The sequence below is a fragment of the Colletotrichum destructivum genome, chromosome 9 (assembly GCF_034447905.1).
Source record: "Colletotrichum destructivum chromosome 9, complete sequence".
NCBI lineage: Eukaryota > Fungi > Ascomycota > Sordariomycetes > Glomerellales > Glomerellaceae > Colletotrichum > Colletotrichum destructivum.
The window spans coordinates 3,624,368-3,638,976 of NC_085904.1; the positions used below are offsets into that span (position 1 = coordinate 3,624,368).

General features: G+C 58.8%; 5 protein-coding genes across 5 annotated transcripts; 2 read left to right on the forward strand and 3 right to left on the reverse strand.

Moving 5' to 3' along the window:
• Positions 1 to 99: 99 nt before the first annotated feature.
• On the reverse strand, positions 100 to 1,503 carry CDEST_14181 (uncharacterized protein). The gene is made up of 2 exons (XM_062930337.1): positions 661 to 1,503; positions 100 to 592 (listed from the first exon to the last, which is right to left on the reverse strand). Exons 1-2 carry the CDS (start codon positions 1,268 to 1,270, stop codon positions 357 to 359), a joined length of 846 nt encoding a protein of 281 aa, XP_062786388.1. The 5' UTR covers positions 1,271 to 1,503; the 3' UTR covers positions 100 to 356.
• A 761-nt stretch (positions 1,504 to 2,264) lies between these two features.
• On the forward strand, positions 2,265 to 4,991 carry CDEST_14182 (Putative alcohol dehydrogenase, zinc-type, GroES-like superfamily, NAD(P)-binding domain superfamily). The gene is made up of 3 exons (XM_062930338.1): positions 2,265 to 3,362; positions 3,430 to 3,662; positions 3,748 to 4,991. Exons 1-3 carry the CDS (start codon positions 3,206 to 3,208, stop codon positions 4,714 to 4,716), a joined length of 1,359 nt encoding a protein of 452 aa, XP_062786389.1. The 5' UTR covers positions 2,265 to 3,205; the 3' UTR covers positions 4,717 to 4,991.
• Positions 4,992 to 5,130: 139 nt separating this feature from the next.
• On the reverse strand, positions 5,131 to 7,025 carry CDEST_14183 (Putative berberine/berberine, FAD-binding domain, PCMH-type, FAD-binding, type PCMH, subdomain 2; the record flags this gene model as incomplete). The annotated part of the gene is made up of 2 exons (XM_062930339.1): positions 5,131 to 6,834; positions 6,915 to 7,025. The coding sequence occupies 2 exons, from the start codon at positions 7,023 to 7,025 to the stop codon at positions 5,131 to 5,133; spliced, it is 1,815 nt and encodes a 604-aa protein (XP_062786390.1).
• A 2,330-nt stretch (positions 7,026 to 9,355) lies between these two features.
• Positions 9,356 to 10,651, forward strand: CDEST_14184 (uncharacterized protein; the record flags this gene model as incomplete). The annotated part of the gene is made up of 2 exons (XM_062930340.1): positions 9,356 to 9,878; positions 9,987 to 10,651. The coding sequence occupies 2 exons, from the start codon at positions 9,356 to 9,358 to the stop codon at positions 10,649 to 10,651; spliced, it is 1,188 nt and encodes a 395-aa protein (XP_062786391.1).
• Positions 10,652 to 11,782: 1,131 nt separating this feature from the next.
• CDEST_14185 (uncharacterized protein) lies at positions 11,783 to 12,508 on the reverse strand (the record flags this gene model as incomplete). The annotated part of the gene is made up of 1 exon (XM_062930341.1): positions 11,783 to 12,508. The coding sequence occupies one exon, from the start codon at positions 12,506 to 12,508 to the stop codon at positions 11,783 to 11,785; it is 726 nt and encodes a 241-aa protein (XP_062786392.1).
• Between the last annotated feature and the right edge of the window lie 2,101 nt (positions 12,509 to 14,609).

Consider the following 14,609-nt stretch of genomic DNA (forward strand, 5'->3'; position numbering starts at 1 on the left):
CTGCTCCCCGCCCCTCACTCTCCCCGGCTCGTTGGGAGATGAAGTCCGGCCAGGAAAGTGGTCTCTTGAACCCTGTCCCGGCGTGCGCCCGCGTCTCCTGCTTAACAATCACGGCTTGAAAGTTGGCACGTTCAACCTGAACGAACCCCCCCCCCCCACGGCAAAGCGTGCACTAGGGGGGAAGTTAGACGAGGCATGAATGATGAGCTCAAGGTTCTCATGAGATGAGTTCTCTTTTTTTGGTTTGTTTGCCTTCGGGGGCCACTATGGGTACGGTACGGTACGGTAAGGTAAGAATACTACAGAGTATGTATGTACAGAGCCCACGAATCCTACACGTCCCACCACCGGCCGGCCTACAACTCATCCTTGGCCGAGTCTGACGGCGCCTTCTTCTCGGTCTCGGTCTCGGTCTTAGTCTCTGCCTCGTTCTCGGTCGCGCCCTCGTTGAGCTTCAGGACGCGCGCCTTGACGGTGAACTTGATGTCCCGCCTGTTGTTGTCGACGTCGGGCCGGGAGTGGCTGACGGGCCAGGCCACGACGGCGCCGTCTCGAGGGACGGCCTGGTAGTTGGCCAGGTCGGCGAGGGTGGCTATCAAACGGAATGTCAGCCGGCTGGGGGACGGGGTTGACGGTTACTATATCCATCGGAACACTTACATTCACAGTCGCTGCCTTCGGCGACGAACAGGGGCAGGACGGGGTACAGCGCGCCCGGGGCGAAGATGGCGACCCTCGCGGCGTCGAGCGCGCGGTCGACATCGGCGGCGTCCTCGGGGAAGGCGACGCGCTCCGCGACCTTGAGCCCGCCTCCCTCGACGGCGGCCGGGGCGTCAAAGACGGCGAACAGGCCCTTGCCGTCGCCGTCGCCGTTGCCGTCGGCGGTGCGCTCCTGGCTCTCGATCCACTCGCGCACGCGCAGGGGCATGTCGGCGTAGCGCATGACGAGCAGGTTGCGGTCGTACATGTGGCGATCGAGGCCGGCCCAGCCGCCGGGGTACTCGCGGCCGGAGAAGAAGGCCTTGAGGCCGTCGCCCCAGGGGGCAAGGCCCGTGGGCGGGGCGTCGAAGAGGTCGTGCAGGGTGTGCTGGGCCGCGGGGAAGGTGGCCTCGGCCTCGCAGGCGGCGGCGTAAGCGGCGGCCGTCTCGGCCGTGAAGGGGTTGCGCCAGGGGAAGTTGTCGGTCATGGTCGTCTTGGCTTGCGGGACGGGCGGCTTGCCCATCTGGAAGGCGGACGCGGCGCCGGCGAGGAGGGCGAGGGAGAGCTTCATTGCTCTTGTTGTTTGTTTGAGTAAGTGAGTGAGTGAGTGATGTAGTCTGAATGGGTGATGAGAGATGATGTTGTGGTGTAGTCTGATAGCTTGTGGCTCTCTTGCTTTCACGGATTGCAACCAACTATCACGAGAGAGAGCGGCGAGACGAGACGAGACGAGACGAGACCGAAGAGAACAACAGCAAGCACAATGATAAGAAGACGGTGCTTTCTTTAATCAGACTCATTTCACCACTCTTCTCTCCTCAGACATGACCGGTTCCGCCGTCTTCATATAGCAGAAATCGAACGGGCCTCGTTGTCCTTTGCGGACGCAGCATGCTCCGGGTTGCCATTTTGAGTCGCGGTTCCTGGCTTCTCAAGTGTTTTGTGTGTGGTTCAATGGGGACGAGCGACGAGTTCCTCCGTCTCGTCCCTCCCTCAGGGATGATCTGTCTCTACCCCAAATTCGTCTGTCTATACGTATATCCATCCGTGTACTGCCGCGACAACCACAGTAACGGCAGTACTAAGGTGGTATATACAGGTAGTAGTGGGCAGAATACAGAGACACAGGAGACCCCGCTTTCCCCTCATAGCCGGCTCGACGGAGCGCAACGCGAAGCTACCCCTGCTGCGGCCCGTTTGATCCCTTTGCTCTCACGCCCTCCTCGCCCCCCCCCCCTTGTCTCTCTCTGTTTCCTGCGTCCCACTCAAAATAGCATTGAGTGATGATCCACAGCTGGCGCCAGCTGAAAGCAGAAGAGTTGTAATTGTTTGGACCGATGATCTCCTGGTGACGTCTGTCTGTCCAACGCGGTTCTTCCCCACCCGGAACCAAATTCGATGCACGATGCACGATGGGTGATTGGGGAGGTGAGTGTGTGAGTTGAGTGTGTATCGGCACAGGCTCTTCTCGTCAACTCCGAATTGATGCAAGAGGGAACCTTGATAGCCTCTCGCACGAGATTTAAAAAGCCCGAGTTGTCTTTTTTCTTCCTGGTTGAAAGAGAGTGTCCCTCCCTCCCTCTTTCTCACTCTCTCTCTCTGGTTGAGTTTCCCTACCTCTTGGGACATGAGACGGACGGTACCACCCTTATTCTTCCCATGGACCAAGCTTGCAAACTCCAGGCTTGCTTCGATTTTTAAACTGTCCGCTCCACCACGTGGCCCGGAAGCCAGTTTCTTATTTCGACGGCACTGCCGGCCTCCACCTGACGTCGTCCATTCTTCGAGCCGGCGGGCCTGCTGCATGTACCTGTATGCCGAACCAGACTTGGGCTATGCCGAGACTTTTCTCTGGTAGCCGAGCCACAGAAAAAAAATAAAAATAAAAATACATGGCGAGTTCCCGAGTTTGGGCAACGGTCGAAGCTTGGCCAGAGAGAGAGAGAGAGAGGGGGTGTGTGTGCCATTGAGAAAACAGTTTCAATTTGCCGTGCCCTTCTCCCTTTCTGGCCAAGCTCTCTGTCACTCTCCCCATCAAACTCGACCCTTTCATCCACACTGACATCCCCGTTTGGGCAAAGTCACCATCAGCCTCGGCCCCTAGTCTCTCTGTCGACGGTAAGCAGCGGCCGTCCGCTTCGACCCGGCCGTCCTCATTGGCCCGGCCATCCATAGAGAGCTCCGCAGCCGTTCGATCGCCGCCGGTGTCCATGACGTCGCTTGGCCGTCGAGCATGACGCCCGCCTCCCGTCATTAGACTCGATCCTTTTTTCTCGCCGCCCGCCAAAATCGCGTTGCGACCAAGCAATTGACTCTTTGTTTACGTGATGGCCGAGGAGCCGTCTCTTTCCATTATAAGGATGGCTGTTCCTGTTGGACTTCTTCCCCTGGTTCATTGAAGAAGCAATACTACCAATCCAAATCACATATAATCGTGTTACTATTATCAACACACACATACATACAACACATACACACACACACGCATACATACACATCCATCATAATGGCAACACAAGCAGCCTACGCGGCCGAACAGGTCATCGGCCATCAGGACGACGCCGTCACGGCGCAGGATGTCACCAACTACGGCGGCGACAAGGGCAACTCGAACGAGCTCATGAAGGCACTCGTGTGGCAGGGCAAGAACAAAGTCGAGATCGGTCAGTCAACTCAACTCGTTCATTGTCGTCATTTTTGCGGCAACCCTTACTAACCCAACAACTCAAGTCACCGTCCCAAGACCCAAGATCCTCGAGGAGAACGATGTCATCCTCAAGGTCACCGGCAGCACCCTCTGCGGCAGCGACCTCCACCTGCTCCACGGCTCCGTCGTGCAGATGAACAAGGGCGACATCCTCGGCCACGAGTTCTGCGGCGTCGTCGACGAGGTCGGCTCCAACGTCAAGAAGGCCAAGGTCGGCAAGCGATACGTCGCATCCTTCCAGATCGCCTGCGGTGATGTAAGTTGGCGTCCCTATCCTTCTGTCTTACATCATATCTTTGGACTATCCTCGATTCTGACAACATATGCTTTCTTTTCCTTAGTGCTTCTTCTGCAAGCAGAAGCTGTCATCCCAGTGCGAGCGGACCAACTCCAACACGATGGAAAAGTCCATGTACGGCTCGCAGACGGCGGGCATGTTCGGCTACTCCCACTTCACCGGCGGCTTCGCCGGCGGCCAGGCCGAGTACGTCCGCGTGCCCATCGGCGACGTGAACCTGCTCGAGATCCCGGACGGCGTGCCCGACGAGAAGGCGCTGTTCCTGTCCGACGTGCTCGCCACCTCGTGGAACGCCGTCAAGGACACGGCCGTCTACGAGGGCGACCAGGTCGCCATCTGGGGCGCGGGCCCCATCGGCCAGATGGCCGGCGCCTTCGCCATCGACCAGGGTGCATCCAAGGTCATCTTCGTTGACACCGAGGCCCGCCTGTCGTTCGTCAAGTCGCGGTGGCCCGCCCAGCACGCCGACAAGCTCGAGCTGATCGACTACTCGAAGCTCTCGCACGGCGTCACCAACAAGGAGACGGTCGTGTCGAGGCTCAAGGAGCTCTGCGGCGGTCGCGGCCCGGACGCCGCCATCGAGTGCGCTGCTGGCGAGTACCCCAAGGGCTGGCTGCACGCGGCTGAGATCGCCATCGGCGCCGAGACGGACACGAGCGAGATCGTCAACGAGATGATTGAGGGCGTGCGCAACTTTGGCCGCTGCGGCATCACGGGCGTTTACGTCGGCTACACGAACCACTTCAACATCGGCTCGCTGATGGAGCGTGGCGTGCGCCTCATCGGCAACGGCCAGGCGCCGGTCCACCTGTACTGGGAGGACCTGCTGCGCAAGATCCAGGAGGACAAGATCGACGTCTACCAGATGCTGTCGCACCGCATCCGCCTGGACGACCTGGACAAGGTCTACTACAAGTTCGAGAAGCACGAGGACGGCATCCAGAAGATCTTTGTCGAGACCAAGTTCTCCTTCCCGCGGGCTGAGGGCACGCCGGAGGTGACGACGTACTAAGTGGGACGGGATGTATAAGTTTGGATTCGACGATAATGAGACATGACGATTGTGCGTTATATAAATAATCTTGTACACAAATAGCTTCATTCCGGGGGGGGGGAGGCTCTAGAACTTTGGGAAATATGCCCAGAAGTTGTTTGATGAGATGTAAACCAGAGAGTATTCAACACAGTTACAGCCTTTATTCGTATCAGTTGTAACATTAAAGACCTAAGAAAGGGAGAGTTACATCACCAACTTACAATACTCCATGTTACATTTTATCTCTGCGAACATTTTGGAATCTGCAGCGACCGCATTTTTTCTTGAGTAAAGTATCACAACCACAGACGTCATATTAACTCCGTCAAGTATAACACATGATGTTAAATCTGTCAAATATACAACATCAACACACGCGACACAGCACCCTCACACCCTACACAGCGGCCCGTCCGGCCTCTCGACAAAGGCCTCGGCGCCGACGCACGTCGGGCAGTAGAAGACGCCGAACGGGTCGTACTTCTTCTTGGCCGCCAGGTGGCGCGCGTAGTTGGCGCCGTAGAAGGTCTCGATGTAGTCCGGGTCGTGGCGGTCGCCCTCGTTCATGTAGCCGCCCGTCGCGGGCGCGAGCCGCTTGCCGGCGGCGCCCTTGACGAAGGTGACGTCGTCCTGGACGGCCTGGCGCAGCGCGCGGCCGGCCGTCCGGGGGATGCCGCGGCCCGTGATGAGCGCGTACGACGAGCTGCGCCAGGCCGGGTGCAGGCCGGACGTCTCGTCCGCGGCGTCCTCGAACACCTGGCCGCCCGAGACGAGGAGCACGACGTTGGACGCGAACTCCTCGGGCTTGCCGCTGAGGACCTCGACGGCATCGCGCACGGCGGCGGCGTCGGCGACGGCGGAGCGGTCGATCAGGCGCGACGTCAGGATGGAGGTGTCGCCCGTCGGGTCGTACAGCCCGGACTCGGCCTCGTAGAAGGACCAGTAGTCGGCGTAGCTGGCGAAGCTCTCGTGGACGAAGAGGCGGTCCCGGAAGGCGGCGAGGGCCTCGCGCACGGGGGCGAAGCCGGCGTCGGCCTCGTCGCGCGTCTTGCCAATGGTCCAGAAGCCGTGGGAGTAGCCCGAGGAGGCGTTGCCGACGAAGACGCCGGGGAAGTTGCGGAACCAGTAGGCGTAGCCCGCGAAGCCGGCGTCGCTGAGGTCAGGGTACGAACGCAGCAGGACCGAGACGGCGTCGAGGAGGTCCGAGTTGTTGGCCGAGGGACGGAGGGGCGCGATGGCGAGGTGGTGGGCCGTGACGACGTCGACGTTGGGGTGCGCCTTGACGGTGGTGCCGAGGACGATGCCGTAGCCCGGCCCGCCGCCGCGGAGGGCGCGGAAGAGGTCGGCGTTCTCGCAGTGGTTGGCCGTGACGACGCGGCCGTCGGCGAGCATCACCTCGGCCTCGAGGATCTGGTCGGCGCCGAGGCCGTAATTACGGGTCGCCGGCCCGTGTCCGCCGCCGGACGGCCACCCGCCGGTCGCCCCGGGGGACACGGCGCCGCCGCCGACGGCGATGACGTTGTTGGCCTTGGCGACCTTGTAGACGTCCCGCCACTGCCAGGCGCCGTCGATGCGGATGGCGCTGCCGGCCCAGCCGGACCGGGCGCACCGGTTGGCGGACGAGTACGTGTCCTGGAAGTCGATGCTGTTGCGGTAGTGCCGCAGCCAGATCTCGAGCGCGCCGAAGCCGTCGGAGCGGCCGAGGAGGTCGTGGCCCGTGCTGGCGACGACGAGGCGCACGTTGTGCAGGCGCGCGAAGAGGAGCGCCGAGAGGATGTGGGCGCGGTTCGTCGCGTTGACGGCGTACGTCGGCAGCGGGCCGAGGGAGCATCCCGGTGCCGAGGGAGTCTCGCCCGCGGCGTAGTCGACGGGCGCGCAGGTGATGTTGTAAGGGTACGGCCGGCCGATGGGGTTCGACGTCTGGAAGTCCTGGTCCGACCACATCTTGGTCACGTAGGCGCACTCGTCGAGGTCCTTGGCCGGGCCATCGTAGCACGACTGCGCGACGGGCGCCGTCTTGACGAGACGCCCGCCCGTGACGAGGTTAAGGGCCTTCCATGAGAACTCGGACGGCCAGTTGCTGTCTCCGGGGACCTTTTTTTTTTTGGAGAAAGAGAGAGTCAGTATCTAGACACTGGGCATGTTGTCTATGGGGGGGACCAGCCGGGTCTTACACTTTTGCATCTGGGCAGGAAGGCCTCGATCAGGGACCGTTCCTCGAGCGTCTGGCATTGCGAGGCGGCGGCCAGGAACGCGAGGATCGACAGGGTCTTGGTGAGCTGCATGGCTGGCTGGCTGGCTGGATGGATCCGCGTGGGCGGTTCGGTGGGCAGCTTGACAGTGGTGCAGTTAAGCAGGCGGACGTGAGGACGGGATGTCAAGCTGCCCTGGACGAGATATATCAGTTCATGAGAAAACGACCACAGCGCCGCCGCCACCACCACACGACCGCCTCCTCCCAGCTTCCAAGCGAGCTGTTAGTGTCCCGGTCGGAGTGTCTGTCACACTCGTCCCGGGTACCTGCTGGGATTCCTCTTTTGATCTAGTGTAGGAGGAGGAGGGGGGGGGGATTTAATCAAAAACAAACCTTGGCTTTTGATACCTCGAGCAATAAGAAAAGCAGATCAAGTGGCAATCCTTCACACGGCGGCCACGCCCGCCATCTCCGTGCGACATTGTGCCGGGGTCGACCAACATTGAGATGTAGCCGACCTGCGCCAAGTTCCAACAGTTTGCAGCGCCAAGGGGAACGGCTGGGGTGAGACATGGGGAGGTTCAAGCAAGGGTCTTTTGATTTGTTTGTGTGTGTGTGTTTGTGAGCTTGCTGTACTTGTCCCGGGCCTGCCCTCCCGCGTCCGGCCGGACCTTGTACCCCGGCCCGGCCCAGGTCCCCGGTCCTCCAGCCTCGGTTGGAGGTTGGTCTGGGGAGGCGATTGCGGCACGGGAGATGAAAAGTGGCGAACGGCTGCAGCAGCTCTGCAGCCACTTTGTGCAGAAGCGAGCGTTGCCGCTGTTTTTTGGGACGAATTGCTACGAGCGATTTTTTTTTTTGGGTGAAGAAACCGAGGACTTGGGGTACTTTGCGATGGGCCGGCTGCACTACCATTCTTGGAAGATGCCGGTGGCGGACGCCGTTAACCCGACTTTGGTGATGATTTACCAGGGGAGGGGGGGCGGTAGCATATCCAAGACTGTTTCTTTGCCATCAACACTGTAGACAACTATTGTGTAAATGACAGTAGTAAATGGGGAAGCGCCGTGTTAGCTGGGGCATGTTCCATGTCTTGTTCCTGGCCCAAGTATATCAGACATACACCTCAACTCAACTCAACTCAACTCAGACCTTCAGAGACAAAGACTCGGGGCTCGGTGAAAGCCCGTCCGAGGTCTTCTTGTGTGACCCTTGCCGCCGCGGACCGGTCATTTCACGTTGCTGCAGATAACCCAGTCTGTTGGAGGAGCGAAGGATGCGCGTGTGCTCTCGAAGGATGCGCGTGCTAGCAAACTGCAACTGTGATAATTCGATATCCTTGGGGCCCATAAGGGTCAAGCGCAATACCTCGATGCTATCAGATCGGCCGGGATCGAAGCCACGATCCCGGGAGCATCTCCACCCTCCCACACACACACACACACACGACGCCTCGCTTCACCGTTGGAAGAGCGAATTCGACTTGGATCTCCCGCCGGCCAAGGCGCTACTGCACTAGATACTGTTGGAACTTTTTTTTCTTCAACTAGAGACCACACCCCCCGCCTCGCCTAACACTGTCAGGCTGCCTAGTCCATAACGACATTCCCCTGGGCTGCAAATCGCTTGGCCACCATCGCTTGAATATATCATGATGGAAGCAAGGGTCTCGTTAGAATTAGAAGGTCATCTGTAGACCAGTTTCTCCGATGCTGCGTCTACAAGCATGAAGCACCAGATACCAGGGATGGGGGATGTCAGATGTCAGTTGTTGACCCTTGCCGTTTTGCCCACCGGAGATGACATAGACAGTGGCTGCATCCGACCGCCGTGGTTCTACCTCATAGCACGACGCCACCTCTCGGGATGTCTTTCTGCCTTATGAGACTGTTCATCATCACCTTTTCGCGCGGGGCGAGTGGCTTGGTGACTTTAGACTCTCATTCAGTGAGAACAGAGAAGGAGGCTTCACGCACGTCGTAACGGTTCGCCCGTGATATCCTTGGCTGGCAGTTTTGCCGCAGTAACTAATGTAACATTCTGCTGAAGGATTCCTCGCACCCTGGCTGCGGTACTAATGACTGAGACGTCTTCCTATGTCTAGCACCCCTAGAAGTCGTGTATAATGTCCTCCCCCCTGGAAGTGCGTCCCCTGACTCGAATCCTACCCGACTACATCCAGCAACACGCAGACATGGTCTCGATGGAGTTGGACGTTTCAAAAGACTTGTCTGGACTTGTCTGGCTGAATCACCCGGGACTCTCCGTGGATGTTCATTTCACCACACTTGACATCCTTATGGGAGGGGGATCGATATATGTGCCCCTCAAGCCATCATCCTCCCCTCCGGCCCGACGAAGCCCTTCGCTTGTCCCTCTCTATCTCTCTCTCTCTTTATCTCTGCCTTTAAACCTCCACGAACAATGTCGGCCGCCAACCCCGACGCGCCCCTGACGGGGGCCGCGCAGACCATCGACCGGCAGTCCCTCGCGGCCATCATCTGGATCTGCTTCTCCGTCGCCAGCCTCTTCGTCGCCCTGCGGCTCACCGTCCGTTGGCGCCAGAACCGCTCCCTCCTCGCCGACGACTACTGTATCCTCTGGGCCTGGGCCTGCCTCCTCACCATGTCCGCCCTGCAGACGCGGCAGCTCGACGCCCTGTACTACACCACCCACCTCGCCGCCGGCCGCATCCCCGTGACCGCCGAGGCCGGCCCCATGACGGAGGAGCTGACCCGCTGGCAGTTCCCCATCATCAAGCTGTTCTGGACCGTGCTGTGGTCCGTCAAGGCCAGCTTCATGGCCGTCTTCTACCGCCTCGTCCGGCCCTTCGCCGTGCGCCGCCGGCTGTGGTACTGCGTCGCCGTCTTTGCCTCCCTGGCCTACGTTGGCTGCTGGCTCGCGAGCACCTTGACGTGCAGTCCTCCGTCGGACTACTTCAGAGCTGGTTGGTCCCCCTCCTCCCTCTACTCTCTGTCTATGACTAGCTCCGCGTCCTTTTGTGCTTCGTGAATCCATAATGACACCATCCAACTTCTTCTTCTCCCCCTTAAAGGAAAATGCAACTCCCCCCACGAGATATGGATGCAGACCTTCAACGTCCTCTACTCCACCACCGTCGACGTCGCCTCGGACCTCATGATCATGGCGCTCCCCCTCACCGTCCTGCCCTCGCTGCAGCTCGACGCGAGGCGCAAGGTCGGCCTCGGCGTCGCCTTCAGCCTCGCCGTCATCATCATCTGCGTCGCCGTCGTGCGCATGACCCAGATCGTCCGGGGCGGGACGGTCGACCTCGTCGGCCTCGCCATCTGGGGCGCCGTCGAGACCGCCACCGCCGTCGTCGTCGGCTCGCTGCCGCCCCTCAAGGCCCTCCTGACGCGCGGCGTCAGGAAATACCACTCGAGCGCCAAGAAGCCCTCGCAGAGGTATTACGCAGGCGGCGGTCGCGGGAGCGTTCCGGGGACCACTGCGGGCGGTGCAGGCGGTGTTAGCGGCGGCGGCGGCGGCGGCGGCGTTTACGGGCCTGACACGAGGTCGCGGTCCGTCATGGTTACCGAGTCGATACCGCTGGACGACATGCACAGGAGCAGCCAGATGGACGGGCGGATCTACGTGCAGCGGTCATACGAGACGCACGTCGAGCACGACAACTCGTCGAGGGAGGGCGACGACGACGAGGTGGCGATAGTCAAGAGGACGACGAAAGCGTGGGCGGCTTAGGGATCTCGTTGTTGCTTGTGGTGAGGAATCCATTCTTTTTATTTTTGTTCTTTTACATTCTCGACACGGTGGTGATGTTGATGGCGGTGGTGGCGATGATTTCTGTTCAAGTTCTCGAAATGATGATCTCCAAGCAAGCAGTCGACTTGATATGAGATGGTTTCTAAACTCTTCTATGATGTTGAGTCTCGGCTTCCACTGTTGCCGGTTACATGACATGCGTGCAATGCCTTGGTATGAAGCTGAAGCGGACGACATGTACATATGTCATCGGCCTGACAGAACATGTAAAAGTGAGTGAGAGTAACTAAGTCAGAAAGAATCCCCCTTTTAACAAAGGCTCCTTATGGTCTAGGAATGTCAGATGCCGCCAAAAGCATATACACCAAGCTACGTCGAGCCCCTTTCGACATGTCCAAGCTAGCCACGTCTCAAGCAGCTGACTGTTGCTGGAATGGTTTAGCCCAGAAAAAGTAGGAATGTTTCTCGATAGAGTCAAGAGCATTCATCACCAGCCCTCCTACTACATCGTCTCATCATTGAATTATCCCTAGCAGTCTTCTCCCACCATCCACACACTAGATACAACGTCTAGCAAATTTACAGGCTGTAGGAAATACACCTTTTTGTTTTGTGTTTGTCAGGCCTTAAGGCATAGCACTGAATGCGCTATTTCTATTAAATAGCACTACTATCGGGGTTCCTCGATCAAGAAGGCGAACAGTTACACAAGAGAGTAACACGCGTCCAACGACTAGTCAGAGCAAACCAAACATGTCCACCAGACTGGTTTCTTGCGTCAGTCTCCGAAGCTGCCCTGAAGCTGCCAAAATACAGGTCAAAAGGGAGTACATTGTTGGCTGCTAACCCTAAATAGTCGGCTCTATGTGACTTTCCTCCCCTTGGGTCCCGTTCTGTCAAATGTACAATAGAGACAGCCTCTTTTAAACCTTTCAACTCGATGACAAGTTGGAAAGTAGAAATCACATATATACACTCAGCAACAGCCTAGGTTCACATACTTGGGACGGTTCTGTCAACGACTCCATTACAAGTCTAGCTCGGAATCAGACACTACTTCCAGGACCATCCGACCTAACCCCATCAACACATCACCTCCCCCCAAGCAAACTACTTGTGCGCACCCTGACCGATACAGTACGGGATCGGGTACGTCTCGCTGCTGCACAGGCGGATGACGCCCTTGACCCACGACAGCGCGCCGTAGTTCTGGCTCTCGTACGTGTCGGCGACGAAGGGCGTGCGGAGGGGGGAGTCGGTGCAGCCGGCCAGCACGTTGCCGGCGACGCGGCGGACGTAGGGCTGGCTGACGATGACGCCGTAGAGGCCGTCGGGCACCTCGTACTCGAGCGAGGTCTCGAGCGAGGTGGACCACGACACGTCGAGGTCCATACCGAGGGAGACGCCGATGACGTCGTTGCCGATGGTGATCTCGCTGCCGATGGCGAGCGAGTTGCCGAGCTCGAAGCCGGCCGAGACGCCGATGGTGGCGGCCGAGTTGCCGCGGGACGAGGCGACGGGGGAGATGGCCACGTCCCAGTTGAGGAAGGACTCGTCCGAGGTGACCTGGATCTCGGTGCTCTTCTCGCAGCCGCGGCGGGCGAGGGCTGGGGTGGTGGTGGACTCGGTGGCGGTGGTGGTGTTGTAGGAGCTGAGGGAGACCGGGGCCGCGGCGGCGGTCTCGAGGGCCTCGTAGGCGGCGGCCTTCATGATGCGGGGGGTGCCGTCGTGGCCGAGGAGGATGACATCGTCGGCCGAGAGCATGCGGGGGCGGTTCGGGGCCGCGAGGGCGGCGGCAGCGAGGCCGAAGGCGGCCAGGAAGGTAGAAGAGACCATCTTGTGCGTGGAAAACGAAGGGTAAAGGGTATATTCGGATGGGCTCGTTTTCAAAACGAGAGAAAGGGAGACACAACAAAGAGTGGACGGGAAACAAAAAGGGGGAACGGTCTGGAGAGTGAGAGAGAGAGAACGGAAGAGACAGTAGAAGCCGACTAGGGCGATGGAAAGAAGCACAACGGAACTGAAGATGAGGCTCGATTCTCGAAAAAGGGGAAAAGCTTGCGTTGCGAGGCCTCGAGGGTATTTGTTATATACATATGCAACATGGTTATCCTCCATCCGCGATCCGAGTCTTTGCTCGCGCCCGACTGCCAGACCCAACGACTCAAAGGACCTCAAGGGGAAGGCCAAGAGCCAACCAACACACAGCCTGGGCAGCAGTGAGCCAAACAACAGCAACATGGCATGGCCATCGCTGCCCCCCTTGGCGACCATCATGGTCCTTTGGTATCCGTACACTACCCAAAAAGAAGTCTGGTCCGAAGGTGGACCGCGGAGCCATCCTCCCCTCCCCTCCCCCCCCATGGCTTCGATTCCCTCCACTCTTGAGGCTGAAGGATCGTTTGTCTGTCTGTTCTTTCTGGTCCCCCCTCCAATGGCGGTTCGTCGGTCCAGGCCCGCATCCCCGCCGCGTACCAGAAACGGGCGTGGAGTGCTTCCTAATCCGGGTTGTGGCCGAACGGCGCCCAGGCCTTTGCAATCTTACGCCGTAAGGGGGGGGGGGCGGATGCCAAATCGGGGCGGCCGTGGGAGCGGAACGGGCACCTATAGGCGCGAAGAGAGACAAGAGACGAAGAAACCCAGGAGTTGGTTTAGATCATAAGAAGACAGAGACACAAAACCCCTACCCCCGCTTTACACCGATGTCTCTTCTTGTGACGTTTGTCTGGGGAAACGAAACTGTCGGATCTTATCTCACGACGATCCTACCACACCACCACCACCACGACAACGACAACAATACCAACGGAGTAATGATTTAAGCATTAAACTCAATTTTGGGCAGCAGCTTATTCTGGCCGTTTGTGCCCCCAATGCGCCCCCAATGCGCCCCCGAGGGTCCATCCGTCGTGTGCGGCGTCGTTCTTGATTGGCCTCGGCCCGCCGGATGCGAGTCATGGCCTCCCCTCCTCCCGCTGCCGGACATGCCCGTCACTTTAAAATTTCGTCGTCTCAGGTGTCAATGCTTCGAAGGGACCCCTGGGCAACCCCATCAGTGCGTCTTTGACTTTCGGGACTCGGTCCACGAGGTGACCCTATCCGTAGTCGATACATAGACCGTAGGCCAAAGACCGTTCGACCGTAGGGCAGAAGATCCATACCGAAAACGGCAACGAAAAACGTGTCCAGGCGGCCCGTCGTTCAACGTCAGTTGAGCACGTATATACCCCCCGTACAGGAAAGGAGAGCAACCGGTACATGTGGTGCGGACAAAAAGACCAGACTGCAAAGCTAGCATACTGCGCCCCCTTCATGGTCACAATGTGTATATCTCAAATGTTGCCCAAGACTTTCAGCCCCCCCTTTGCAGTGTGGTACAATGCGAGCCAAGAATTTGCCTTGGCGGCTTGGCTCAGGTAAACAGTCGGCCGAATGGATTCGGGAAATCTATACATGTGATGTGAGATAGTTCCCGTTGCTGCTAAGCGCGCCGGCTGTCGAGACTGTGTGTGAGAAAACGGTTCCCAGCCTTGCCCACAGCCCTATCATCAGGCCAAGCATACCCCAACAGGGGAGATATGAAGGCACACAGCCGTCTCCATCCGTGTTGTCAACATGTTACGCTTGACCTTTATGGGCCCCAACTAACGGACTGAGTCATTGGCGAAAACCCCAATTTTTTCACCAACTTAACCAGCAGTTACTGCCTGACTGCTGGTTAAGTTCGTGGAAAAAAAGGTGACTTTTGCGGCGATGGCTCAGCCCGTTACTTGGGGCCCAGAAAGGTCAAGCGTAACACCCTGGTAAACATGCAACATTCTCCTTTGGCAGGCTCCTCTCGTTGCTCGGGCCCCGGCGGTGCTGGATGCTGGTAAAGAACGGCAGGGGTTATATGGCTTCGGTGGGGATCCCGTCCAAGCCACTTGCGCCCTGCCAG

What these genes read in the sequence shown, in the direction of transcription:
- CDEST_14182 (XM_062930338.1), top strand. Translation starts at nt 3,206, where the DNA reads ATGGCAACACAAGCAGCCTACGCGGCCGAACAGGTCATCGGCCATCAG. An exon ending in CAAGAACAAAGTCGAGATCG is followed by an intron (nt 3,363 to 3,429) that starts GTCAGTCAACTC and finishes CAACAACTCAAG; the next exon opens with TCACCGTCCCAAGACCCAAG. An exon ending in TCCAGATCGCCTGCGGTGAT is followed by an intron (nt 3,663 to 3,747) that starts GTAAGTTGGCGT and finishes TCTTTTCCTTAG; the next exon opens with TGCTTCTTCTGCAAGCAGAA.
- CDEST_14181 (XM_062930337.1), bottom strand. Translation starts at nt 1,270, where the DNA reads ATGAAGCTCTCCCTCGCCCTCCTCGCCGGCGCCGCGTCCGCCTTCCAG. An exon ending in CGAAGGCAGCGACTGTGAAT is followed by an intron (nt 593 to 660) that starts GTAAGTGTTCCG and finishes TCCGTTTGATAG; the next exon opens with CCACCCTCGCCGACCTGGCC.